This window comes from Rhinatrema bivittatum, chromosome 11 (assembly GCF_901001135.1).
Source record: "Rhinatrema bivittatum chromosome 11, aRhiBiv1.1, whole genome shotgun sequence".
NCBI lineage: Eukaryota > Metazoa > Chordata > Amphibia > Gymnophiona > Rhinatrematidae > Rhinatrema > Rhinatrema bivittatum.
In genome coordinates, this window is record NC_042625.1 from 43,193,287 (window position 1) to 43,221,072 (window position 27,786).

At 47.2% G+C, this 27,786-nt stretch overlaps 1 protein-coding gene across 1 annotated transcript; it reads left to right on the plus strand.

Moving 5' to 3' along the window:
• The first annotated feature begins 769 nt into the window (after positions 1–769).
• MMP17 (matrix metallopeptidase 17) lies at positions 770–27,663 on the plus strand. Its single transcript, XM_029619060.1, has 9 exons — positions 770–941; positions 3,644–3,773; positions 11,156–11,439; positions 13,369–13,545; positions 20,951–21,047; positions 23,069–23,151; positions 25,430–25,582; positions 26,002–26,259; positions 27,147–27,663. Exons 1-9 carry the CDS (start codon positions 770–772, stop codon positions 27,452–27,454), a joined length of 1,662 nt encoding a protein of 553 aa, XP_029474920.1. The 3' UTR covers positions 27,455–27,663.
• The last annotated feature ends 123 nt before the right edge of the window (positions 27,664–27,786 follow it).

Consider the following 27,786-nt stretch of genomic DNA (forward strand, 5'->3'; position numbering starts at 1 on the left):
TCCAACCCACCGGTTTTAGCGCTGGCCTTTTTGGAGGTTCTGTCCATAGTGTGATGTGTTCTTGCCGAGCCCTGCTATGATATCAGGCCAAATCATTCTCCTAGTTTTGAAGAAGATTAATAATTCGATCATAACATTATTTTTTTATTTTTCTAAGTTCTAGACTCTTTGCCCCCATTAGCATTATTCTGAGTTTTGCATTGATTGAAGACGTGATCATTTTTTTGTTGTTGTTTAAAGCATGAGCAGATTTAATGGGCCTCATCACCTTCCTCCAAGCCCCATCCATCGGACGCATTAGCGCTGGCTGCCCAGACTTGAGTGCTCTGAGCACAGAATATGAAGACCTGGCCACAAGTTCAAACACTAATCTCACCAAAATCTCACTAATCTCTCTAAAGTTTAACAGATATTCTTTGACTCTGGTATCCTGAAATGCTCCTATACTTGTCACCTCACTCCATCAATCCCTTCTAGGTTGCCCAGAACCTTCTCTTACCATGTAACAGGTAGCCAGTCCGTTATATATCTGAAATATTAATTTTAAGCTTGTACCTGTCATTAAGCCAAGAAGGCAACTGTTGGGGGTGTGATACACTGAGTAGTTGGAAATCTAGAAAGCATTGGACAGATGTTTGATCAGCACTGAACTAGCACTGCATTAGCTGCTCAGACTGGAACGCTAACCTCTGATCTCTAAATCAGTGCTCCATGCTGGCTTCAGCAGCATAGAAAGATTAAATGTCGTTTCCCTTTGTGCGTAGCCGAAATGGACCTCAGACGCTGTGATTTTTCCTCTCCTTCACAGGACTGGCTGACTAGATTTGGCTACCTGCCTCCTCCAGATCCTGTAACTGGGCAGCTGCAGACGCAGGAGAAACTGACCCGGGCCATCAGCGCCATGCAGCGGTTCGGCGGCCTGGAAGCCACTGGCGTGCTAGGTTAGTACAGGCTCCAAGGCAAGGCAGTGTGCGGATGGGAACGGACGAATGAGGGCAGTGTTGGTCGGGACAATCCCTGGGTTGGATTTACAGTTTTAAAGTGAAACTCCGGTGATAAAAAGACGTTTGTTGGGGGACAAAAAAATCCAGGGCCGGATTTAGACAGAGGCAACAGAGGCACACGCCCAGGGCGCTAAATTCTCAATGTACCTAGAAACTGGGACTCTCCCCCCCACCCCCCGCCCGCTGTTCTTTGATTTCCAGTGGTGAAACCCCTGCAGCCCCAGTCCTCTGTCTATGTGCACCGTAATCTTAAATCCGGGCCTGACAAAATATGTTTTATTTTGAAAACTTTTCAGGTTGTCAAAGTGGAGCTACTGTGTGACCATCTGGCAATGTCTGTCTTTTGAACCCTTGTTTCCTGCGCAGTTAACAGAGAATGCAAAGCTCAGGGTGAGTTCCTTCCTGAGCTGCTACCTCGGGCAAGGAGAGCATTCCCTGAACTGCAGCATTCATCCTCCCTGCACCGTAGCAATGTCCCACAGCACAAAATGATCTCAAGGCCATGACTTGGAAGTCACTATTACACATAAGCAGCCTTAGCATTTTTAGGTTTTCAAAGGGGATTCCTTGCACTGGGTTTATTTTACATATTGATGAGCATTGGGTATTCTGCCTTCTTCTAAAGCTAGGCCCAAGGCACTGAGCACAGAACTGAGTGGTGGATACCTGAATGGAGGTGATGGTAAGAGACAAAAAAGTTAACAGAGATCATGAAAGTGTGGGAAAACATGAAGGAGTCCTAATTCTGAAAATGTGAATGGCAAGCCAGAGAGTGGGGGCTATAGCATTGCCCCATTTTGTTAAATAGCTGTCTATATTTTATTTTGGTTTGTTTTTTTTAACAACGCAAGATACCCTGAGAGCAGTGTAATGCCTGCAAGAAAGGGACAGTGGTGAGGCTGGATATCCAGGTGGGGGCAGGAGCCGTGGGGAACCCGTGCTCACAATGAGAATCAGCATTTTTCGCTATCTGTGGATTTACAGTTCAGCTCATGACACCAGGAGTGGGAATAAACTTGTACGACTGGCCTGAGAACATCCTGTGATCAGATGCCTTCTCCTTCCTTTCCGCTCACACACACATCTTATACCTGTAAAAGCATCTCAGGGACAAGTTACTGACGTCACAATGGTGAAAAATGCCCCCCCCCCCCCCCCCCAAACTTCTGTGCTTTCTGCAAACATTGCAATAGTTCAACCTTCCTCCATGATCCCTGTTATATAAACAGAGCCCGGCGATGCCCTGGTGTTCTCACAGAATTATCTCACATGCCTCTGCTGGAGATTAGACCAGCTCAGCTGTGCTTCGCTGTCCTGTCCCAGGGAGCCTGCTCTGCGAGAGCCTGATGGGATCCCCTTTCCGTCATTAAGGAGACCTGCTGGGCTGCACAGCCTTGCCTTGCATGGGGGGGGGGGGGGGAGGGGAGCTGAGGACTGCTAGGCCTCCTGCCCTGCAGGCAAAGAACACAGGAGCACTACCGCCCCCTTTCCTCTGCAGGCAGCTGCTGGTCTCGCTCACCAGCCGCCCGCCTCCTCCCCCAGCACCCAGCTGGAGAAAGTGCCCCTAAGCGTTCCCATCCCTTTCATGTCCCCTCGGACGTCCTGGAGGCCCAGCAGCAGCCTCTCCCCCCCCCGTGACAGACTGTTCAGGGATGCTTGCTGGATACGGGGGTGAGGAGGGAAGATGATGAAGCTCCTCCTGGAGCTTCCTTCCCATATCCCAGAGCCCTTCCCTTGTTGTTTCATGACACAAAGCTCTGGTGGTGCAATCTTTTGTAAGACCTTATCAGTGGTGGTTTTATTCTACCCTTCGCTCAGCTTGCTCCTGTCCTTGCCTGGTACTGCCTCTCTCTAGCTCTGCACTGAGCACAATCTGCATTGGTTACCAGAGGATAAATGGATGGACATGAGAGATGCCAACAAGTTCCATATCATAAGAGATGAGCTGAGCTATTCCGGGTTTCACCATCAGTACATTTATAGACGGCTACATCCAGCGTCTGTGGATACCACCAGCCTTGGCTTCATGAACAGAGTAAGTCCACTTCCCTGGCTGGCTTAGACATCAGGGTGCCTGCGGCCTCACGGGTTTCCATCACCGTTGGCTGCAGGGTTGTTTTCTAACTGGCTCCCTGCCATCTGGTTCTGCCCCAGTTGCATCCATGAAGCTACAGTTTTCAGTTTCTCCACGTTGACTACAAGCCTCTGGCTATAAGACTGGCGCAGCCTGCCCAGACAGCATGGGGTTAGTCTGTAGCCCTAGGCTGCATGCGTTTTGTGCCCCGGTGCTGCTGTGTCGAACAAGCAACCAATGTCGCTGGCCACTCCTGCTGCTAGCCACAGATTCTACCAATCAGCAAAATTCCCGAGCTGCACCAATAGCCAAATGTCTTGCTTACAAGATTGATAAAAGCTCTCTGTCCTGATTACATATGGGACTGAGCACTTTCAGGCCTCTTTGTTTTCCCCTTTGATTAGATTTTTGAGAAGTTTTGATGATCTGTGCAAATGGCCTGTGACCTTTAACCCTTGACCTTTGGAGAAGGCAGATTGCCCCCTTGGAGAGGCTGGGTTTTCCAGGAAGATTCTGATACTCTTTCTTTGCTTCTTTTGAAAAAAAAAAAACAAAAACCCCACAGACAAAGCCACTCTGGAACTGATGAAAACGCCACGCTGCTCACTGCCCGATCTCTCAGAGGCAGACACAACGAGGCGGAGGCGAACCGCTCCGGCCCTGACAAAGTGGAACAAAAGGAATCTGTCCTGGAGGTAAGAATAACATAATTAATTTGCTAAGAAAAAATACCTTCATTTCAGCCGAGGCACAAAGAAATAAAGTGACTAGGCCAAGGTGGCAAAAGAGAATGATCCAGGGCAGGGAAGACTCAAATTAATGTCTGTCCTAGGATTTCTCCCAAACCGAAGCCCAGTGATGTAATTGTTAGGCCACAGCCCTGCCACTCTCCCATTGTGGTCATGAGATGCCGAACTGGCTGGCTTAAGTCAGGTTTGCGGGGGAGGTGGAGCAGGACTGTGTCAGAATGGGTTCTTTCATGGTTCAAAATACATCCGTCGGGCTTCAGCTCCGCTTCCTGATCCAGGGCTGCGGCCCACTCACGCCGGTCTCCATTCTGCACAATTCCGGCTGAAAATTTGACTCCTGGCATATTTTCTCAGTCAAAAATGTTTGGTTTATCCCGAGGAGACTCGCCATCCCTTCTGCTGAATCTTTTTGCATGCTAGCGAATTTCACAGATGCTAATGGAGTCTCCAGCCGGCTCCGCGTTTTATTCTTAAAAGAGACCTTGCCAGTCTGGAGCCACTGTTCTTGCTTTTCTTAGGGAAAATCAGAGCTACAAGCCCATGAGGTAAAGCCAGGACTGGATAAGTCTATCCTAAAAAAAAAAACAAAAAAACCCACCCCACAGGGCTATTTTGGAACTACTATGGCTACCTCAAGGGGCAACCACTTCCTCTCCAACCATAGTCAGCTGGTTAGAGTTATGTGAGAGGACAGGAAGTGCGGAGCCAAAGGACACAGGACCTTCACATCCTTTGGTTTAAAAAATGCCAATTGTTTCCCATCCTAAAGTGACCGGAGCTGCCGTTGATGAGTGCCTGATGCATCACACGACCTCTGCTGCGGATGGCTCTTCTCCAGACCCTGTGAGCACTGGTCCCCGCACTGTCTCTTGCTCTGCGTGCAGGTGGGCAAGTCCAAGGCACCATGAGCTTACCTTTTACCCACCCCGGGCTGACATAATAAAACCAAGCACGGAAAGAGGCGTTTTTTTTTGTTTTTTTTTAAATTAAAACCCGTTAAAAGACAATTCACAAAGCAGCTGGCTGGAGAGGAAACCTTCTGTTAATTAAGCTAATGACTGTTTTAAGATGTGCATCCAGGAAGGAGAGGGACTTCGGCAGAGCGGCAAACTTGCCTCTTTAAACATTTGCATCATCTCTACCCAGCTGGCCTGTGACAGGGAGCTGGCCACTCCTTCACCTCCATTACAGATAAAGACATTTGACAGGCCCCGTGTTAGAGAAAGCAGATCTTCTGTAGTGTACAGTGCCATACAAGGCCCTTTGTGCGAGAACCTTCCAGAGCACAGCTGGATGCATAAAACACAAATTCCTCCGCCGTCTCTAACTCCTCCTGCAAATCTCTGGAGCGGGCCTGGAATCTTGTAAAACTCCTTCCCTCCTAACTGCTTCCTGTTATCTGTAAATAGAATGCGCTCTGCAGACCCTCGCAGCGCTGAGCCCCCCCCCACACACACACAGACACACACAGGGTTTCGTGTCCCTTCTGCTTGCCCTTCTTAAGGTAGAGGAGTAGCCTGGTGCTTAGAGCAGGGGCCTGAAAACCAGGGAAGCCACAGTTCAGATCCTGCTGACCCTCCTTGTGGCCTTGTGCAAGACACTTCTCCTTCCATTGCCTCAGATACAAACTTAGGGCCACTGAGCATTTTCTCCCACGGAATGGGAGAAAAAGCCTTTAGTAAATCAGGACTTTAGATTTTAAGCTCTCTAGAGACAGGGGAATACCTCCAGTACTTGAATGTAATCTGCTTTGAAGTGCCTGAAAGGTGTAATATAATATCAAATAGATACATAAAAAAAAAATTTAAAATAAATGGAATTTGCATGGAGTTATGGTGCCCTCTAATGGTATGAAAGAAAAACATGTCGCCCACCTCCAGGAAAAACGTGGACTGCTTACCATCGGGCTGGGAGAGGAATCCTGGTGTCATGCCCAACAGAACCATGTAGAGCAATCTGAGCCATGGCATCTCTTCTCTATTTCAATTTCAAGTCCGCTGGATCGATACAGAGGCTCCCAGCGGATCACAACAAAAGTCAAGCATGCCACATTACGACATAAGAAAGCGTATTATTAAACAGCAAGGAAACGAAGCGGTGCACACGATAGACGTCACCCCTGTGCCAGAGCCCCATCCCAGGACCCCCAAAGACCACGCCTCAGTTACGGGCTTAAGCGGGTAACTTTCCTCTCCTGATGTTAAGCCTCTCAAATCCAAGATTCCCTTTTGGGGGAGGATTATCTTCTAGGCCCTGAGCATCGTTCGATATTTAATTCCGTATTTCATGCTCTGGCAAACCGCAGTAAGAATCAGGCTGGAAGCAACGTAACGTTTACTGATTACAGATGGAGATTTGAGCAAGATGCTCGTCTACAAGTTCTTCCTATTTACAATCCATTTTACAGCTTTAGATCTTCTAATAAATCTGTGATTTTAAGCTTCCAGTTAATTCATGCCGTTACTGAAGTCAATTAATTGTTTATTCCTGATCCTTGCCAATTAATGGGGTAGTTTTGGGCGCTTCCTCCCAGAATTTGGTGGATAGGATGACCACTCCCAATTTAGATATTAGAAAGTAAAGTCCCGAAGTACTTATCTTTAGTGCAGATGCTCAGGACAAAGTTCTTACGCCTTCTCCATCCTCCTTGGTACCCGCAGGGTACCTCCACAATTCCTTCAACTACCTGATGATGTAGATGTGGTTAACACTGCATGGAGGCCACAGATCCTCTCCACAGTCTCCTTCACCCCCAGGCATGAACCCAGATTCATTCCTCCATCAGGACTTCCAATAGTCCATTGGTTTTCTCTGGGTGAGAGACCCCACTCCCTTTGGATGGAACGCGTTGAGTCCCTGGGAGCTAGGGTACTGGAAAAAGGCAACTAAAATAGAGAGAGAATGGTAGAATAACTTGAAAACCCAAAGGGTTCCAGAAAGACATCTTAAAGATGGGCAGAGGCACCCTTTCTACTTTTCCATACACAGGCCTCATTCTTAGATGCCCAAGGGTCCTTCCCTAGGGAACAAAAAAAACCAGGAGCCAGTATAAGGTCGGGATAACTAAAGCGTGCACACGGTAAAATGGGCTTTCTAGTCTGAGACACCACCATTTCCAGCTAAAACCCCCATCATTACTTCTTTTTTTCCCCCTCCAATAACGGGACCATCCTTTAGGGTTCTCCACCTACATTTCTCATATATACACATAAATTTATCATGAACATTAAAACAAGCAGGGTCAGTACACCCAACCTGCTTACAGCCACATCCAGGAGAAGCATTATTGTACATTTTATTTCTCAGCCTGCGATACATTTCATTCGGCTAGTGTAAGAACTGTCCAAAAAAAAATGGTTGCTTTCGAGAGCACAGAGAGCCCTTCTTGAGACATCACCTGAAGATGGAACTTGTGTGGTCTCAAAGGCTCCTGTAGGGCATCTGTGGATAATTCTTCTGTTTGAACCACAATCTGCCAAGATCCCAGTTTTCCCCGGGACTAATAACTCTGCACTAGACATGCTCCAGTTCCTTAGCTGCACAGGTTAAGCGAGGGCCTTCACACCTGTTCAGGTGTGGCTAGTGGATTAGCTAAAAAGATGGAGGCGTGGCCTCGTGGTTAGAGCAATGAGCTGAGAACTAGAGACCCCCAAGGTTCAAATCCCACTTCTATTCCTGTCATTCTTGTAACCTTGAGCATGTCCCGTTATCTCAGGTGCCCACTTTGATTTGGGGGCAAGGACCTCTTATATATTATCTTATCACCGCTGTATGCTGCTGTGCGTCACCCTCAGCCAAGGCTGGGCAATATTTTGGAAGTGGCGAGTGGGGTGGAGAGGGGACTCTCAGCCACACCTAGCAGCCAACATCAGGGTGCAAACACTGTGGAGAGAGTCACAACCGGTGATCCCTGGCCAAGCTGGACGGGTAGGGATAGATGTGGGCGGCCATAGAAAATGGACAAAACCCAGGATAGCTGGGAATGATGGCTGTAACCCAGTAGATATCGGATCCAATTGAGCTGGAAGTCCACAGGAGCAAGGGGGAAACTTCCAGGCCATAAAATAACTAACTAACTGAAAGAGTGAATTCAGGCTTCAGTACCAACGTCACCCCAAAAAGCCCATTTTTATCAGAATACAGAGTCTCAAGCCATGTTAATACTAAGTGGATTAGGAAGGACCCTAAATAATATTTGGGTACACGGTGCTGTGCAAACAGTCCACACGGCTACAAGTCCCTGTCCCAAAGAACTTACAATCTAAGGGAGGGCAGAGAGTCTCCAGGCTTTATAGCTTAGTGCTGTGACTAGAGCATCACCCAGCCAGCCCCAAGGAAACAGGGCAATTACTCTGTCCAAATGAGAGGGACATCATCTCCCAGCATAGTCATTCCTCATGGTGAGGACCAGGCTGGCGACAATGTCTCTCCTCCACAAAAATCAATCACGGGTTATCAGGAGCACCTGCACCTGCTCTGCTTGCTTGTTATCAGGACTTCTCTGCTTTTATTTCCACTTCTCAGCACTACAGAACATGAAAAAGTGTTTTCATTAAGCCTGGATCGATTTCTTGTTCCATGTCACTGCTTGGAACCCAAAAATATACCGAAACGAGAATTGGAATAAATTCTTTTCACGTCCATCTCCTCCTTTATCAGGCAGGAACTGAGTCGACAGACTGGGGTTCATGATAGAAACCCCAACAATTGTGTGTTCTTGTACGGATTTAAATTGGGAGAGAAACCACAGATGCTGGAAGAAAAGCATCAATCCATGGAGCATGGAGGATTCCACACTTCCCAAGGCATTGCGAGAGAGATCATTTTCCCAGGAACAGTCTCTGTAACACTGCATCACGAGGGTTATTTCCCTTACAGCCAGTCCCTGAAACACTACATAACGAGGGTTATTCTCCTTACAGCCAGTCCCTGTAACACTACATAACGAGGGTTATTCCCCTTACAGCCACGAGGGTTATTCCCCTTACAGCCAGTCCCTGAAACACTACATCACGAGGGTTATTCCCCTTACAGCCAGTCCCTGTAACACTACATCACGAGGGTTATTCCCCTTACAGCCCGTCTGTAATACTGCATCATGGGTGCTATTCTCCTTACAGCCAGTCCCTGTAAAACTGCATCATAGGGATATTCCTCTTATTAGTAATACAAAAACATAAGAACATTAGATATATGCCATACTGGGTCCGTCCGAGGGTCCATCAAGCATAGCATCCTGTTTCTAACAGTAGCCAATCCAGGATACAAGTACCTGGTAAGTACCTAAACATTAAATAGACTCCATGCTACTAATGCCAGTAATAAGCAGTTGCTATTCCCTAGGTTAAATTGACTAATAGCAGTTTTTGGATTTGTCCAGGAACTTGTCCAAACCTTTATTAAACCCAGATAAGCTAACTGCCTTAACCACATTCTCTAGCAATGAATAGGTTGAAATAAAAAGAACTTTCTCCAGTTAGTTTTAAATGTACCCCATGCTAACTTCACGGAGTGCCCCCTAGTCTTTCTATTATCTGAAAGAGTAAATAACCAATTCACATTTCCCATTCTAGACCTCTCATGATTTTAAACACCTCTATCATATTCCCCCCTCAGCCGTCTCTTCTCCAAGCTGAAAAGTCCTAACCTCTTTAGTCTTTCCTCAGAGGGGAGCTGTTCCATTCCCCTTATCATTTTGGTCGCCCTTCTCTGTACTTTCTCCATCGCAATTATATCTTTTTTGAGATGTGGCGACCAGAATTGTTCACAGTATTCAAGGTGCGGTCTCACCATGGAGCGATACAGAGGCAGTATGACATTTTCCGTTTTATTCACCATTCCCTTTCTAATAATTCTCAACATTCTGTTTGCTTTTTTGACTGCCGCAGCACACTGAGCCGACGATTTCAATGTGTTATCCACTATGACGTCTAGATCTCTTTCTTGGGTTGTAGCACCTAATATGGAACCTAACTGTGTAACTATAGAAAGGGTTATTTCTCCCTATAATGCATCACCTTGCACTTATCCACATTAAATTTCATCTGCCATTTGGATGCCCAATCTTCCAGTGTCTCAAGGGCCTCCTGCAATTTATCACAATCCGCTTGTGATTTAACTACTCTGAATAATTTTGTGTTATCTGCAAATAACTGTGTCATCTGCTTAATGGTACAGATGTACTTTTGCTCTCAAATGACACAGAAATATCAACAATATTTCTCATGTGATCTGTGAGGTTTTGAAACTGAAATGACATAAACCATATAATGCAGGGCTTCCCAAACCTGTCCTGGGGACCCCCCCCCCCAGCCAGTCAGGTTTTCGGGATATCCACAATGAATATGCAGGAGATACATTTGCATACCATGTGGCTGTGGGGTCCCCAGGACAGGTTTGGGAAGCCCTGGTATAATGAAATTTTTGTTGTTCCAGTCATTTAGAAACCTTATTGTCCGATCCAAGGGCCCGGCCTCCCCATCCCCAGCCCCACTCCTGTCCGCCCACCCTTAAAAAGAAATCGGGGGGGGGGGGGGGAGGTCCTGCTTCCATCTCAGCAGGGAGGGTTCTGTGGCAGGATCAGGGGAGGGGCTGTGGATGCAGAGGGTGCCTGGAGCCGCCATCTTTCTTTCTTAAATAGAAAACAAAATGAAACAGCCCCAGCCGAAATGACAGAAAAATGACATGACGACACAAAAAGGAGATTTTCTCTGCGCGCACCCCTGCCCTGTAATGCTGCATCATTGGGGGGGGGGGGGGGGGTGTCAGGCACTGTTTCATTGCTTTTTCTAGTCCTGGTGCCTGCATTCCCCCCGCCCACCCCCCTCCCACCCCCGTAGGTCCTTATCAAAGAGCCCCAGACCGCAAGGCGGCCAAAGTGGAAGCTACCAGCTCCCATCCCTGGCCTGTGCTCCCAAGAAATTAAAGCAGAAAATCACATTTTATCAATCTGCAGTTTTCACCCTCACTGCCTGCCGCTCCTCGTGACTTTGGGCAAGGAGCCCTCTGGGGAGAGGGAAATACCCGCAGTATCTGAATGTAATCCACGCTGAAGTGCCGAAAAGCGGAATAGAAATCAAATAAATAAAAAGGAAGCATTTCAGCATTAGCATTAGGTAGAGTAATGTGAAAACAGTGGACTACGAAGAAATGGGCAGACGCTAGGCTAGAGGAAGGGTGCTAGCGTGCATCCCATTACCATGGCACTTTCTACACTTCTGGACAGCTGCAAGATCTTTTTCCGTCACGCAGTGCCAAGAATTCATTCAGGTTATGCCATGTTTCCCTCCTTTTATCTTTTTTTTTTTTTCTTTCTTTTTTCGTCACAGAGTTCGGGCCTTCCCCAGAGATTCCCACCTGGGCCACGATACCGTCCGGGCCCTGATGTACTACGCCCTGAAGGTCTGGAGTGACATCACCCCGCTCAATTTCCACGAGGTGGCGGGGAATAACGCAGACATCCAGATCGACTTCTCCAAAGCCGACCACAATGACGGCTACCCATTCGACGGGCCCGGGGGCACGGTGGCCCATGCATTTTTCCCCGGGGAGCACCATACAGCCGGAGACACACACTTTGACGACGACGAGTCATGGACCTTTAGGTCATCAGGTATGTCAGGGTAAGAGAGTTGTAGTAATGCTTGTTTCTCTTACAGCACTGCGACTGCAAAGGATTCTGGGACACAAGTGCATTAAGAACCTGACTCATATGGAATTACCCAGATCTGATGAAATACAAATTCTCCCCTGCTGAGCCCATACGTTTAGATGCTTAATTTTAAAAGGTCCCTAAATTTAGGCTCCTAAAGAGTAGGTGGGGCTTGGGGGAGGGCGGTGCGGGTCACCGGGAACAAAGTTAGGAGCTCAGTGCTGATTTCCAGTGCTAGGGCATCTAACTGTCCTAGCCTTAGAGAATTCAAGAGCTGGCATACATTTAAGCACATAAGATTGGCTGAAAATAAGTGCCTGGCGCCTAATTCAAGGAGCTCAGCAATCTTTAAATATCGGCTTCTAAGCTTTTTCCCAATGGACTCAGAATGGGAGAATCAGGCCCGAAATATTAAATGTGTGCATGGGAAAAATACCATTTTTTTGTTTCATTTTATCCTTTTAGCACTTCTTAGAATGATTTATCATGCATTAAAATGATTTAGTGCACGCTAAAACTATGAAACAAAACAACATTTTGTTGCTGTGCGTGTTCGGTTTGAAATGACACAAAATGAAACGAAATTTTCTCGGTGTTTTTACATCATTTGACTGCACATCCCCTAATAATTGTGACATGACAGGAAATCAATATGCGTTCAGGCTTTGGGGACAACATTCAAAACCTGACATAACAATTGCAGGAATGTGGTGAGAGTCCCCTAAAAAACCAAGCTCTGCAGGCCCAATGTTTTCTGTTTCTCTTTTAACGTCTTGGGATCATTCATATCAACCTTCGTCCAAAATATCCCAATAAGGTTTCACTTACAGCATGGATGTCAGCTCATTCAGTTTTTGGTCAGATTTGCATGGGGCACACCCCTACGCCTCTGGATAAGCCAGCCAACCAATTCTTTCACTCCCATGTTTCTCAAAATTAGCAGGAAATAAAAACATTTTTTTAAAGAATAATCCAGAAATTCAGAGGAAAGAAAATGCAGAAAATCTCTTATAGGTGAGAAAAGAGCTCATTAACCCGTATTGTTATATGGACCAAAATATTTCCTCTGGAGAAATTCTGCTTCTTAGTTTTGGGCATTGCTTATGAAGGCACAAGAGCAGTGAAGCTGTAAATAAAAGTATCTCAGAAAGCAGAAGTCAGCGAAACCAGTAAACGGCCTGACTAGAAGAGGGAGAACAGCTTGCTAAAATGAATCAGACTTCAGGATTGCTCTGTATTTGGGCTCCCTCTCTCTCAATAATTGAATAAAGCCAACATGGCCCCTTGCAAAGCATCAAGGAATGTGGAAAACAGCAAAGCAGTTTTCACATGTTGTCATTCATCAAAAGGAGGACAATAAATCAATGGAAGTCTTGCATTAACATAACCAAATTAACGTGTGTCCTGGGAAAGCAAGAAGATAAACTCCTTGTTTTTAGTTAGGTTCCAAAAGCACAAGGAGATAAAATAATTCACCTCTAGTCACACAGGGCCAGAGTTGCCAACTGGCTTCCAATTTTCAGAACAGGCTTATCCATTCCTGGCTTTATCCCCGCAGCACATTGGGACTTGTAGTCTTGCTTTTCTTAGGGCAGGGGTGGCCAACTCTGTCCTCATAAGTTACAAACAGGCCCTGGTTTTCAGGATACTCACAATGAATATGCATGCGATAGATTTCCATTGTATGCAAATGTATTTCATGCATAGTCATTTATGGATATCCCGAAAACAGGTCCATTTGTGACTCTGGAGGACAGGAGTTGGCCACCAATCCTCCTCCCTGCCTGAATCCTAAGACTGGTGAATTCCAGAGCAATTTGACCCATTGATCTGATTGTTTTTACTGCCACTTTTATTTACAAAGTCCTGTCTTTATTTGGGATTTTTAAGATGCCCATGGGATGGATCTCTTTGCCGTGGCAGTCCATGAGTTTGGCCATGCCATTGGCTTGACCCATATATCTGCTATCGAGTCCATCATGAGACCGTATTACCAGGGACCTGTAGGAGACCCACTTAAGTACGACCTACCTTATGAAGACAAAGTCCGAATCTGGCAACTCTACGGTAAGTTATCCAAAACTTGATCAGCTAAACTGTAGCATCTTAAGTGAAAAGTATTTTGTACTGAGTGCTCAGTGGTGGCTTCTTCATAGCCAAGTGGTGGTCAACATTTGTAACAGGCCGGCACGCAATGTCCCCAGAGATCTTTGGAGCAGCAGATCTGTATACATGCTGGCATTTTAACTCTAAACAACAAACTCACAAATTGTAATTACAAAATCTGAGATTTGAATGTCAAATAGAATATGGAAAGTCTTGGTAGTAGTTTATTAAGTGATTAGAGAAAATAAAAGAATCAAGTTATAGATATATATGTGGACTGCCACTCGCTCAGCCTACAATACCTGTACAGGCTGTATCAAATAAGGTCCACTTTTTGTATTTTGGTATAATGCAAGTAAAAATATTTTTCATAAATATCTGAAACAAAAGTTGTTTCTTAAATATTCACAAAAGCAGGTGAGCTAAAAAATAAGTCACTGTATCCGTGAATAGCCCAGTTACCTCTCCTGTGAAATTAAACTTTAAGATCTTCCCTGGCATGGCATCATGTTTCATTGTCATCTGCTTCAGGGGGCTTTATATCCCATAACAAGCTCACCAGTGGACAGTCCAACCATTACTCTTCATTCTCTAATCAGTTAATAAATTGCTCCTGAGACTTTCCATATTCTGTTTGGCATTTTAACTCTGACAGGAATTAACATATGCAATGCAGGCATGACCAGAACTGGTGACTAGTCAAGGCTGGGCGAAGGTAATATTTAATTACTCTAAAATGGATATAGTTACATTTTTATGAACTCTATATTTAAATTTTAGAAACCACAGCTGTTGTATTTGTGTGGCATGCATGAGTGACTAAAACTGGTTACATTTATGCAAACCATTATAGAGGGCAGATAATGTTGTCTGATATTAGTTGTTTTGTCTGATTGCACTTTTTTTTGTGTATTGATATAGTGCCCCTAGTGTTCCCCTATTTACCTATGCACATTAAATTCACTAAGGAGAGTATGCTCTGTGGACAGGATCCTGTTCCCACATATGTGTCATGCATGGGATGTTTTCTAAAGCTTTGCACAGAAAAAAAAAAAGCCTAGCCTCCAAGAAAGTGTCTCTTTGGAGTACAGAAAGAATTGTGAAGAGGACCTGTGGTTCTAAACATAGTACAGAACACAGGGGGCCTCTAGCTCTAAAACAAAGTACAGAGTGCAGAGGTGCACAGAGCATGGTAGCTTGTGAAAGAGTGTGGTTCAGAAGTTGCACTAGAGAAAAAAAACCCAAAGTTTAAAAGTTTCATGTAGAGAGGAAACTGTGAGTGGGCCTGATTGCAGGGACAGCCAGAAAGTGGTAGATTTGTACTGGCTAATGCGAGAAGCCCAGCTGGAGATAGATAGGGAATTACAAGTGATTTCGTTATTGTTGGCTATGCAGGCTTTTTTTGTTTTTTACTTTTTGTTGCCTTGAAAAAGAAAAGAGGAAGGAACACTAGTGCAGCAGGGCTGTGTTGAACAGGGTGTGGCCCTGGAAAAGCTGCCAGAGTGGGCTGTGAGTGCAGTGAATGGCAACAGGGCAGGGACATCTTCCAGCAAGCAAGCCACTCTGCAGGGAAGATGTGCAGCCACAGGAAAACCTGGAGTAGAGCAGTCAGCAACCGGTGAAGCAAAAGCAACCAGAAGGATGAAAGGAAAGAACAGCATGTATTTCTGTGTAGTGGGAGTTCCCCAGTACCAAGAGCTGGGTTAGGCAGCTGGAAAGGCCTGCCAGGGTAGTGGAGCAAAGGAACCCACTCCCAAGACTCCAGGCCAGGCAAGAGAGTGAAAGCCTAGACTGGCTGGACAAGGAGTACCAGCAGCTCATGGAGGAACTGGATGAGTGGCTGGCAGGGGGTCCAGCGAGCTGACTGAGTTGTGGCAACAGTTTGACATTGGCGCTACAGGTGATCCTGAGGAAGACCCTGTAGGGTGCCCAAACACTACTAGGAATCCAGAGACTGCTTCCATGAGAAGCCCATAAAAGGGGCGGTGAAGAACCCAGAGAGAGGGTCACAGAGAGCTCTGGGGAGGGTGACAGATGGCCCAGGTGTTGCAACCGTCCCTTCCCGACAGCTTCACTCCACCTACCATTCTTTCTTTGCACCTCCTCTTGCTGTGGATGGATGCCTGGCTGCCGCGGCGTCTGCCTGCCGTCCTCTCCGGCGTCCCCGGACCGGCTTGGGCGCTACCTTCCGCCATGCTCCACTGGAACCTTAGGGCACACGCGCCGCGCGGCCCTCACTCTTATTTCCTACTTGGCGCGAACCTCAGGGGCGTCCCCCTGTGATGACTTCATGCTGCCTGGATAAAGCCTATGATGTTTGCTAGCCTTTGAGTTAGCAAGGGGGAATCTTACGGATGGGATTCGCTCTCCGTACCCAGCTACTCTGCCTCCAATTTCCATTGGCCTCTTAATGCTAACGGGGTACCCGCTCCTCAGGGGCCTCACTTGCTTTTCAGGTCGCTATCAGGAAACCGGTACTCGTTCCTCGAGGGCCCATGTTCCCTGACTCACTGCCTGCTTCTACCTTCTCTTTTGCCTGGAAGGATTCACTATCTTCAACACCAGTGAGTACTACCATCTTCACTCAGAGCTGTTCCCTGGAACCAGGTACTTGCTCCTCGAGGGCCTGCCTCCATTCTAGCCCTAGTGCCATCTCCTAAGTGGAACCTTCAAGCCTCTCAGCTCTCAATGATCAGGTACTCGCTCCTCGAGGGCCTGCTCTCCTGGGGTTCTCCATACTGGGGCTTTGTGCATATTCCACTATACTCATTATTCTCAGTTCTTTCCACTACAACACTGCTACCAGAGGAGTCACTGTTCCAGCGCCTGAGGGATACTAGCCCAGTCAGGCTATTTCTACTGCTCACTACTGCCACCTCTGGTGGCTTCACCAGATTGTCTAATAAAAGATCAATCTCTGTGTTTGTGTGTCCTAAGCTGAGCCTGACCTGTGGCCATGGGACTTCCCCCATGGGCGTGGTCAGTTGCCACAGTGTCGAAGGAACCACCTAAACCTCACTAATTATAACACCAGGAGGAGGCAGAATTGGAAGTTGGCACTACAGGAGATCTGGAGGAAGACCCTGTAGGGTGCCCAAATACTGCCAGGAGCCAAGATCTAACTCCCATGAGAAACACAGAGAGAGAGGGCACAGAAAGACAAGTGAGAGATGCCATGGAGAGCCCAGAGGGTGGTGCTGCGGAGACCCCAGTGAGTGAGGCTATGGAGGAGCCAGCAACTGGCATGAGTGAGTGGCCAGAGTAGGAAACTGCAGACAGCCCAGAGGGAGGTGCTGCAGAGTTTATAGACAAGAAAACTGCAGAGAAACCAGTGGGAGGTCATGTGGAGAACCTAGAGGAAGAGTCCTCAGAAAGCCCAGAGGATGGCACTATGGAGACTCAAGTAACTGAGGATACAGAGCAACCAGATGCCAGGAAACCTGTGCAGATGGTTATAAAGGAATCAACACTGGTGGTTCTTCAGTCAGTCTATAAAGATCATCAAGGTGGAATTTGAACCAAGAGTCAGCAAAGGGCTTAGTTAAAGGACTGGAGATGTGCACTGAGTGAATGGTACACTGGGTGGTGGTCATGACACTGTCGAGGGTAACCTTAAGAGATAAGAGTGAGCATGTCACTAGGTCCCTGTTTCCAAGCATAGCTGGTGGGAAGCCAGAGGAAGGGGAATGGGATGTCTTGGACTCTCCTGGATGGGATCTTGGAGGGAGTATGAATGCTGGTCCAAGCTGAGGGGATGGATATGTGAGATAGTGCCCCTAGTGTTCCCCTATTTATCTGTGCAGGACTAGGCTAGACACCTGGTCCACCTTAAATCCACTAAGGAAAGTATGCTCTGTGAGTGGGATCCTGTGGGGCAGGTGGAGCTCAGAGGGCATAACTGGAGACTGGGGAATAAGAGCTGGGATTTATGTGGGGATATAAGGCCCAGGTCTCCAGGAAGAAGGCAGCTCCTGTAACGTAACATTGTCCAAACACTGAGCTGAAATGAAGCTGAACTGTGAGTACTGAGGGAAGCAGTACTGAACTGTAAGTAAAAGGAATACACTGTTCTGAAGGGAAGACAGTCTACTGTTGAGTATTTGTGAAGCTGTAATAAAGATAAGTGTTTTAAGAAAGGCTGGAATGAGGCCTGTGGAAATCACCGCTCGTTCCCACAGTGTATTGTTTTATGACTGTTTAGCTTTTGTACGCTGCACAGCATTTTCAATAGTACAGGATACAAATAAATAAATATAACAGAGAACAAACTATATAAGCTTTCTGGACTAAATTTCAGGAGAAGAGATGCCCTTTCTCAGATGGTCAGAACCAAGGATAAGGTTGCCTGAACATGCAAGTGAATGATGGAGCACATTGCAAGGGTAGGGTGAAGGGTAGTAGCTCACATGTTAGAGACAGAAGACGGAGATCTGGGACTGCTTCACAAATTCACAACGTCTCTGTTAAGATCTTTTGGGGCTCATTTTTTAACCATCCACATGGCTGCAAAATCCACACCTGCCTTTGGTTTGAAAGTTACCTATGGGGGACAAAATATCCCACAGACATCTGCGCCTACTTTTCCCAGGAAAGTGCCCCTGACCTAAACACACTCCCAGGGGCATCTCCTCCAGCTGCAGCTAAAAAAAAAAGCTATGGGTGCTGAGAACAAGAACAAGGTGAGCACTTTTTAAAAGCTGTTTACCTGGGGAAATCAGGATTTCCCCAGGTAAATGACTTTCACAAACTGTCCTCATGTCCGTTATGGGTAATCATTCTAACTTCAAATGTCTTACCCAGTTGGTTTCCCATGTACAGATGTTTGTGAATTGCTGTTGTTGACTGTGGTATCCAAAAAAGTTACCTCTTTCCATGGAGTAGTCCATTTTAAATTTGTTTGAAGGATGGGTCATACATGCCATTAAACTACCAGTAGTATTTTGAAAGGTCTAGTCTGGCATCCATTCAAAAATGTCTCTTCCAGTCTTCCATGAAAAGGTTGGCATTGCTGTTCTGCCATCCTGGTGCCCATAGCAGTGGCTATGATCTCTAGATAGATGGTATAATTAAAGCTGTAGTCATAGGTCTGGATGAATCTGATTAATTTTGTAATAGTTTGCAGCATGTCTTGATGGTCCAGGATGAATGTCTGCAGAAATCTGTAACATGCAGTTATGGCATCTCTGTGGGGAATATTGTTAAATAGTGATTCTACATCCGTTGTGATCAGGAGAACCTCAGGAGGTAGCTGTTGGGCTTCTTTAACCTGTTCGGAAAGTCTGTGGTGTCTTGTATGAAGCTGTAGGTGTTGTGTACGTAGGGTTTGAGAATCCCCTGTATCAATCCAGATATTTCCTCTGTGAGTGTGCCAGTACCAGCTCTGACTGGTCTGCCAGGATTCCCAGGTTTGTGGATTCTAGATAACACTAGAAGGATGATTTGGCGTCAGGTTGAAGCATAGCTGTCTGCTTCAATGGCAGGGGAGAAAGACTGATACTTCACGCATATCCAGCATAGCTCTCTGCTTCAGCAGCAGGGGAGAAAGACTGATACTTCACTTTCAATGCATATCCAGCATAACTCTCTGCTTCAACGGCAGGGGGAATGAAGAAAAGGGGATCTATATACAGGCAACCAACAAGGACTGAATTACATAGTCTGGGTAAACAAATAAGCATGGGTGTAACTTGCTTATTGCGGCGGTTACTACCCCTAACTAATTAAGCTAGATATTTCACTTAGATGCAGCTCCAACACTGCTCTCTGCATTAATGGTGGGGGTGGAAGGGAAATAGAACCAAAAGGTTACTAAGAGCCAAGAGTAACAGATAAGTATGAGGAAAAAAAAAAAGTGCGAAACTTGCTGAGCAGACTGGATGGGCCGTTTGGTCTTCTTCTGTCATCATTTCTATGTTTCTATGTTTTCTAGTTGAAATTGTGCTTTGCTTTTAAAATGCATTCATAAGGTTTCTCAGTTGTTCCTCAGTTGTTCCTTATTCAGTTTCTTGTAGTAGGTAAATATTGTGTGAGAGCTGCCTATTAAAGTGAAAATTGTGTAACCCATATGAATATAATTACTTAAAAGAAAACAGACCATGTAATTGGGAGTAGATAAAAACATAGGATGTGATGGCAATAAGCGTCATAGGGCCCATCTAGTCTCTCTCCAATTTTTCAGTTGATCTTCAGCTCTCCCTTCTTGTCATCATAACCAGAGATCCTCTGTGCCTCTCTCAGGCTTTTGTGAATTCTGTTACTGTTTTTGCACTCCACCCCCTGCCCTGGGAGGCTGTTCCATGAGGCCATCGCCCTTCCCATGAAGAAATATTTCCTAATGTTACTCCTGAGCCTACCCCATTCGAGTTTCGCATTAGGACCTCTTGTCTACCCGCAACCCCTTTGAAAAGCTAACATATGTTTGAAAGTTGCAAGATATGATGTCTGCTAAACATCCTTTTCTCAGGCAAAGGAAGAAGAGATATCAGTAGTCTAAGAAGTTGGAATTTTGAATATTTTTAGCCTCATAAAGGTACTCTGTTCAGCTATTGCATTGGTGTCCTTTAAACTCGTTAAATTGTACAACAGTAGCAATCTTTGTACCCATGGGCTTAATTTTCAAAGGGAAACAAGGCACCTAAATAAGCCCACGGTCTTGCGGGAATGGACCCTTTGACTGAGATGTAGTTGGCGCAACTTGCTGGGAGGAGCCCTGCAGGTCCCCACCGTTGGCAGACGGAGCTGGCTGAAGCAGAGGCCCAACTGAAGCTTCACCAATACCAGCCCTCGTTCCCCTTAGGTTGAGCCGTCAGGTACCAGGGGCTGGCTGGACTTTGGTGATGTGGGCCTCTGTGGAGGTGAAAATCCATGGCATAGAAGATGCAGGCCAGCATGGAGAAAACATTGTAATCAAGACAAGCAATGGTCAGAGCAGGCAGAAAACAAAACAGGGTCCGGATCAGGCAGTGGTCAGGGCAGGCAAAGGTCAAGCAGCAGTGAGCTCCAATCCGAGGTCAAGCCAGAGGTTCAATCTGAGGTCAAAACCAGAAGTCCAGTCCGATGAGACAAGGAACGAAGAGGAGGAAGAAGGATGAGGAACCCCTTCCGAACCCCACTGCTGGGAATGCTTCCCATCCTATCCCCAGTGTGCATACGTTTACCCACATATCATGGGGGCAATTTTGTATGACACTATTTCTACTCTGCTTTACCCACAGAAATACCCCTAAAAGTTACCGTCCCTGCATAAATACATAACATTTTTATCGAACAATTAGTTAAAACTAGGGTAGAAAGTGGTTACATTATTTCTTGATTTTAACTAATTAGATTATGTACTAAGTGCATTGTATTAATATTTTGAAATCAGGTGTCCGGGAATCCGTGTCCCCAACAGCAAGGCCAGATGTCACGAACGAGGAGCACCCTCTCCTACCGGATCTGCCTGACAATCGCTCCATCATCCAGTAAGCAAAGGCCACACAGAGCTGGCACCACCTTCTCCGGTGGCATTAAAGGCAGCTTTAGACTGAATAAAGACCATAGAGCCCCAAATGAAGCTCATTATTTTCAGACCTCTTCCAGTGGAGGGGGGAGGCACATATCCCAAGGCATTCTGGGATATGTAGTCCCGGTTTCCCTATGAATGAGGCAAAAGTGAGTTGAGCATGCCGGCAATGAAGGTCTTCCAGCTAGGGGGTCTGTAGAATGGCAGTCAGGGGTATGTCAGCACAGTATATCACCACCACCCCTGCCCCAGCTCACACTGTACCACTCTCCATCCCATCCACACATGTCTGAACTCTCTCGCTCTTTCTTCTCAGTTATCTGTCTCTCTCCTTCACATCTTCATGTCTGTCCCTCCTCTCCAAGCTTATCTCCCTGCCCCATCTTTCCTTCCACCTTCCTTTCTAAATAGGAAGGAAATCAGGCCTGGGGACCAGGAGCGCACACAATCCCTGTTGGCTGGCCTGCTATAGCCTAAGAGGGGGTTCCAATCAGCCAGGTCTCATCTTCAGAAACGAATAGGATGTGTCATGCCAGGCCCTAGTCAAAGCTGAAACAGATTGCAGAGAAGTGCTGATACAAAGCACCAGTGAGTTCTGTCCCACTTCCATCTCTGCTGTAGACTGAATAGACTCTGCAATCTTTATCTAGGAATTATTAGGAAAGGCATAGAGAATAAAACAGAGATATCATAATGCCTCTGTATCACTCCTTGGTGCGACCTCATCTTGAGTATTGTGTGCAGTTCTGGTCACCACAACTGAAGAAAGATACAGCAGAATTAGAAAAGGCACAGAGAAAGGCATCCAAAAATGATAAAGGGGATGGAATGATTCCCCTATGAAGAAAGGCTAAAGAGGCTAGGACTCATCAGCTTTGAGAAGAGAAGACTAAGGGGAAATATGGTAGAGGTTTATAAAATAATGAATGGAATGGAACATGTAAAAGTTAATTGGTTGTTTACTCTTTCAAAAAGTTCAAAGACCAGGGGACACACAATGAAGTTGCTAAGTTGTACATTAAAAACTAATAAAAGAACATATTGTTTTACTCAATGCATAATTAAGCTCTGGAATTTGTTGCCAAAGGATGTGGTAAAAGCTATTAATGTAGCTGCGTTTAAAAAAGGTTTGGACAAGTTCCTGGAGGAAAAGTCCCTTAACCATTATTAAGGTAGAGCTTCAGAACTCCCCTTCTTATCCCTGGGATACGCAGCTTGGAATCTCTCTACCCCTTGGGATCCTGCTGGGTACTTATGACCTGGATTGGGCACTGCTGGAGACAGGATGCGGGGCTTGATGGACCTTTGGTCTCACCCAGTATGGCAAGTCTTAGGCTCTTATCTGTCTTCTTCTTCTATGTTTGCTGCATCTCAGCCTGTGGCAGAAAGAACGGCAGATTAAAGGTCCCAAGGTACAGTCTGGTCCTCATTTAACTGTCCCTCAAATGAGCCTGAGGTTCTTTCCATTTGAGCAGCAAATACATCTGCGTGAGGGTTTTGAAACCGCGATGGAAAGCCTTCCAGGGCCCTCTAAGGGGCTATAAGGATTGTGCTCTATCTCAGTGCCCATCGGTGGTAGCTCAATAAACTGAGCAGCTCTCCTGTCTGGACTCCACATTCTTTTCCCTTCTCATCCAGCTGGCAGGCTTCTCGAGTAGAAGGCCGGCAGGTAGCTCCTCACTCCAGCAGGAGACCTTGTTTTAGACTCCGGTGGGTGGGGGCTGAGGTAGAAGGATTTGCTTCTGTCTAAAGTGGCACCGTTCTGACAGCATCTTGACATGGCATCTGCCCATGTAGGCTGGGGGATCCCAGAAACACCCAGCCCTGGCCCGTTCACACACTTGGATAGTCGTCATCAGTGGTCAGTTCTGAACAGTTCTTGTGAGGGACATTTTAAGAAATGTAGGTAAATGTGCGGGAGGGGGAGTTGGAAGCTTGGTGAATCTCCTTCCTCACTTTCTTCTTTCCCTTGCTCTCCAGGCCAAGGAGAGATGAGCCGGACAGGTGTACGACCCATTTTGATGCCGTGGCACAAATCAGAGGGGAGGCGTTTTTCTTCAAAGGTGAGGTCCGGCGCCTGTCCCTGTTATTTTTATCAACCCTCTCCCAGCTGGGGTTACGCTAGGCGCTGGGTGCATTTTCCCTTATTTGCAACCTGTCCTTGCAGGGTAAAAGAGACAATGCAGTACCACCCGGAGTCCAGCGGTTTAACGGGTGCCAGTACCTAAGCAGCCTAACAGGATCACCTTGGTGCCGGAGCAAGCTGAGAAAGCCTTCCCAAAGAGCTCTCTCTCCCTCTGATGCCTCTCTCTCTCTCTCCCTTCTTTTCAGTAGACCGGAGTCCCAAGCCGTCTCAGCAGATTAACCATGCACACCCTACCCTGCTTGGGCTGCTCTGTGTATCTGCCAGGGGCGCGCCGTTCATATTAACTGTATCACTTTTACCACTGCAGAATAGTCGCATCCTTTGCCCGGATTCCATTTCTAAAAAGTAACTCCCTGCCGTCATCTGGTTATTAGGAAAACTGATGGATTAGTGGGTAACTGTAGGCCCCCCATTCGGTTCCTTCCTGCACAAGCCCTGGTCTCACCCAGGAGTGGAACGGCTAAGCTGACATGGGCTGTAGCTACAAAAGCAGTTCAAGAAAAGAGATGCACCCCAGTATCCCACCACTGAAATGGGGGGGCGGGGCGGGAGGGGCTCGCACTAGACAACCCTGGGGTGAACAGCCACAAAGAAAGAGATTTATTAAACTGGTGACTGTCTTAGTATCTGAGAGAGTGAAAAGCCATTGTTCTCACTGGTGGAGCCTTCGTACCATCTCATCGAAGGTAACGACACTCCGAGCCCTTCCGTCTCAAAGGATTAGTTGGTTATTCAAAGGACATCTTAATTTAACTGGACCTTTCTACAGAAATAAAATCCCAGGCACACAATTGGAATACTAGAGTTTCCAACTAGCTGCCAAAGGATTTGTAATTGCCCTTAATTCCTGCAGGGTGCGCTCCTGCACAGTTGATTGAGCTGAGCTGTGTGATCTAAATCCCTAACAGGCCCATACAGTACAGTGCTCTCCGACGGAGCGCACTGTTAACCTGCGTTTGGACGCGCTAGCTTTACCCCTTATTCAGTAAGGGGTAATAGCGAGTCGAAAATGCGTGTCCAAACCCCCCCCCCCCCCCCGAGACTAATAGCGCCCGCAACATGCAAATGCATGTTGATGACCCTATTAGTCATTCCCGCGCGATACAGAAAGTAAAATGTGCAGCCAAGCCGCACATTTTACTTTCAGAAATTAGCGCCTACCCAAAGGTAGGTGCTAATTTCTGCCGGCACCGGGAAAGTGCACAGAAAAGCAGTAAAAACTGCTTTTCTGTGCACCCTCCGACTTAATATCATGGCGATATTAAGTCGGAGGTCCTGAAAGTTAAAAAAAAAGTTAAAAAAAAAAAATTGAAATCAGCCCGCGGCTCGAAAACCGGACGCTCAATTTTGCCGGCGTCCGGTTTCTGAACCCGTGGCTGTCAGCGGGCTCGAGAATCAACGCCGGCAAAATTGAGCGGCGGCTGTCAAACCCGCTGACAGCCGCCGCTCCTGTCCAAAAAGAGGCGCTAGTGTCCCTAGCGCCTCTTTTTACCGCCGGCCCTACTTTAAATATTTTAGTTTACTGAATCGCGCGCACAGGCCAGTGTCCTGTGCGTGTGCCGGGAGAGCGGGCACTCGCCTGCTCTCCTGCGAACTTTACTGTATCGGCCCGTAAATGTGCCCAAGGCAAACTGCCTGAAGAAGGGAGCAGCGCATCTCCTGAGAGCCTTGGGCCATCCAGAAACAGAAGAAGGACCAAGTCTTTTTCAGACCGTGCTGGGCACCTGCCTAGCAGTGGAGGCTCGCAGTGAACAGCGCATGGCCTCCTCTCTGGCTGCAGATAGCATTTTCCTCAGACAGGGGGCTGCTTCATGGGAGCTACATCCTGCACCCGCAGAGACAGGGGAGTCATTGGAAGAGCTGGCCCAGCTATGGAAGGGAGTGTTAAAGAGAGAGGATGGATTTCCAGCAGATAATCAGGACCACTTGTTCCTAGATACAGTGGGGCACAAACCAGGGCTAGTTCAGGCGAGTCCTGATGAGATGGAGCCATGTGGTGACTCTGCCCAACAGATTAAAGATCTCATGCCTCTCCGTCACTCGGTGGAGCCTGAGAAACCTGATAATAATTCTACACTAAATAACCTCTTTCAGTGGTACTCCTGCGGGACTGTAAATCCGTTCTTCCCCCTTCTCCTTCATAGAAGAAGCCAGCTTCACGCCCATGCCGTAACATGTCATCTGTGCTCATCTAGGCAAGTACTTCTGGAGGCTGACGCGGAACAAGCACCTGGTGTCCCTGCAGCCTGCGCAGATCCACCGCTTCTGGAGGGGGCTGCCGCTCAACATGGACAGCCTGGACGCCGTGTACGAGAGAACCACTGACCACAAGATCGTCTTCTTCAAAGGTGGGAGCAAAAGCCAGGGCTTCGGGCGCTCATTACCCTGCTTTCTTTCCTCTCTATCTTTTCACCACACTTCCCATCTGCTGCCAAAACCTGTTACTTGGGCGCATAGCGAGAAAGGCACTCAAATAGGATTGCCAGCTCGGGCTGCAAATGATACTGACCTGACCAGCCTCCAATGGGGACAGAAGAGGAGGGGGTGAAGCTCTCCTCCCTTCTCCAGCTCCTCCACTTCTGTGCTGCCTAAAGGGGGAAGAGGCTAATGCGGTGAACAGGGAGGGCCCTGCCCAATGCTTTCCAGCGTTTCCCCCTGCAGTTTTACCCAAACTCCCTTCCCATGGAGAGCTCCCAGGTTGAAATGTGTGGCAGCCAGCGTCTTCTTGCAAGATCACTTTCTCTTCTGTCCTCTCCTCCCGTTCCAGGAGACAGGTACTGGGTGTTTAAAGACAACAATGTGGAGGAAGGCTATCCACGCCCCATCACGGACTTTGGGTTACCGCTGGGAGGGATTGACGCCGCCTTCTCCTGGGCCCACAATGACAAAACCTACTTCTTCAAGGGCAACCTCTGCTGGCGATACGATGACCATGAGCGGCGAATGGACGCTGGGTATCCCTCAGAGACCATCCCGTGGAAGGGAGTCCCGGGCATGCTGGACGATGCCATGAGGTGGTCAGACGGTGAGTGAACAGTCGCAATGGGCAGTGGTTATGCATGGAAACAAACTAACCAAGTGATCAGCTAGTGCCAGGCCCCCAGCCTCCCTCCCTCCACCCAACACTGCAGGAGCTGCTTGGGTGGAATTGACACCACTGCCTATGGACCTCTTGGGAGCTGAGCCCTGGGGTAATCTCTCTAGGGTTCAGTGTCTCCTAACGGGTTTGTTTTGTGCACAGGCTGATACTGTAAAGTGCACTCAGCTAAGTGCACTTTTTAACCCGGTTTTGACGCGCATTTTGGATGCGTGTCCACAACCCCTTATATAGTAAGGGGATTAGCGCATCCACAACACGCGTCCAAACCCCTCCAAAACTAATAGCGCTCATCACATGCAAATGAATGAGGATGAGGCTATTAGTCATTCGCCCGGGATACAGGAAAAAAAAATGTGCGGCTGATCCGCACAAACACTGCCTTTCTGTACATTCTCCGACTTAAGATCGTAGCGGTATTAAGTCAGAGGAATCAAAAGGTAAAACAAAAATTTTTTTTTAAATGTGCAGGCGCGTCAGGTTAGGGAAACGGACGCTCAGTTTTACGAGCGTCCATTTTCCTCACCCATGGCTGTGCACTGGTTAGGAAAAACGGACATTTGTAAAATTGAGCGTCCATTTTCCAAGGAGGTGCTAGGGGTGCGCAATTGTCCCTAGCGCCTCCTTTTAGCGTGCCCCCTCATTTTTCCAATGCAATCTGCCAATGACGGCTTCCTTCTGGAGATCACAGGGTATGATATGTGCAGGCCGCATTCTCAAGGTGTGCTTGGCATGCGAGGTGTGCTCCGTATTTTCCTGCTTTTCTCTATATTTAGGACTGGCTCGTAATAGTCTTTCTGTATGGGTCCTTTCAGGGGCAACGTATTTCTTCAGAGGCAAAGAGTACTGGAGAGTGGTGGACAGCAGCATGGAAACAGATGCAGGATCCCCCCGGTCCACAGCACGAGACTGGCTGGTGTGCACGAGCATGCAGTCCGACTCCCCCAGCTCCGGAGCCAGACCCCGGCAAGGGCACCATGATGAGAGCAGGGCTGAGAACGGCTATGAGGTCTGCTCCTGCACCTCTTCAGCACACTTCCTGTGGCCCCGGCAGTCACATCGGCTCCCAAAGGGACTCACGATAAGTTTCTGGACTGCAGTGTTCCTCACCACTGTACTATGACCCCTGGCCCTAGGCTGGACAAGGACTACTGTTCATGCCAGAGCTACCGCCTGAAATCAGACAAAACTATCACATATGGCTGAAGGTGGAAACATTCCTAGCAATGGGGAAGGGTCAGATTTGAAATTCTCCATGAGAAATAAACTGTACTTTGTTTTTAAATAACAACCAAATGACAAGGTCTGGAGCCTGCTTCTTTTTGATGTCCAACACGCAACTGAAAAATAAAGAGGCACATTTGTGTTTAAGGTGGTTTATCATGGAAGTTTGCATCTATGAAAGAAGCATTTAGGTACTGTGAAAGTGGAATTGATGTAATGGAGTGAGGAAAC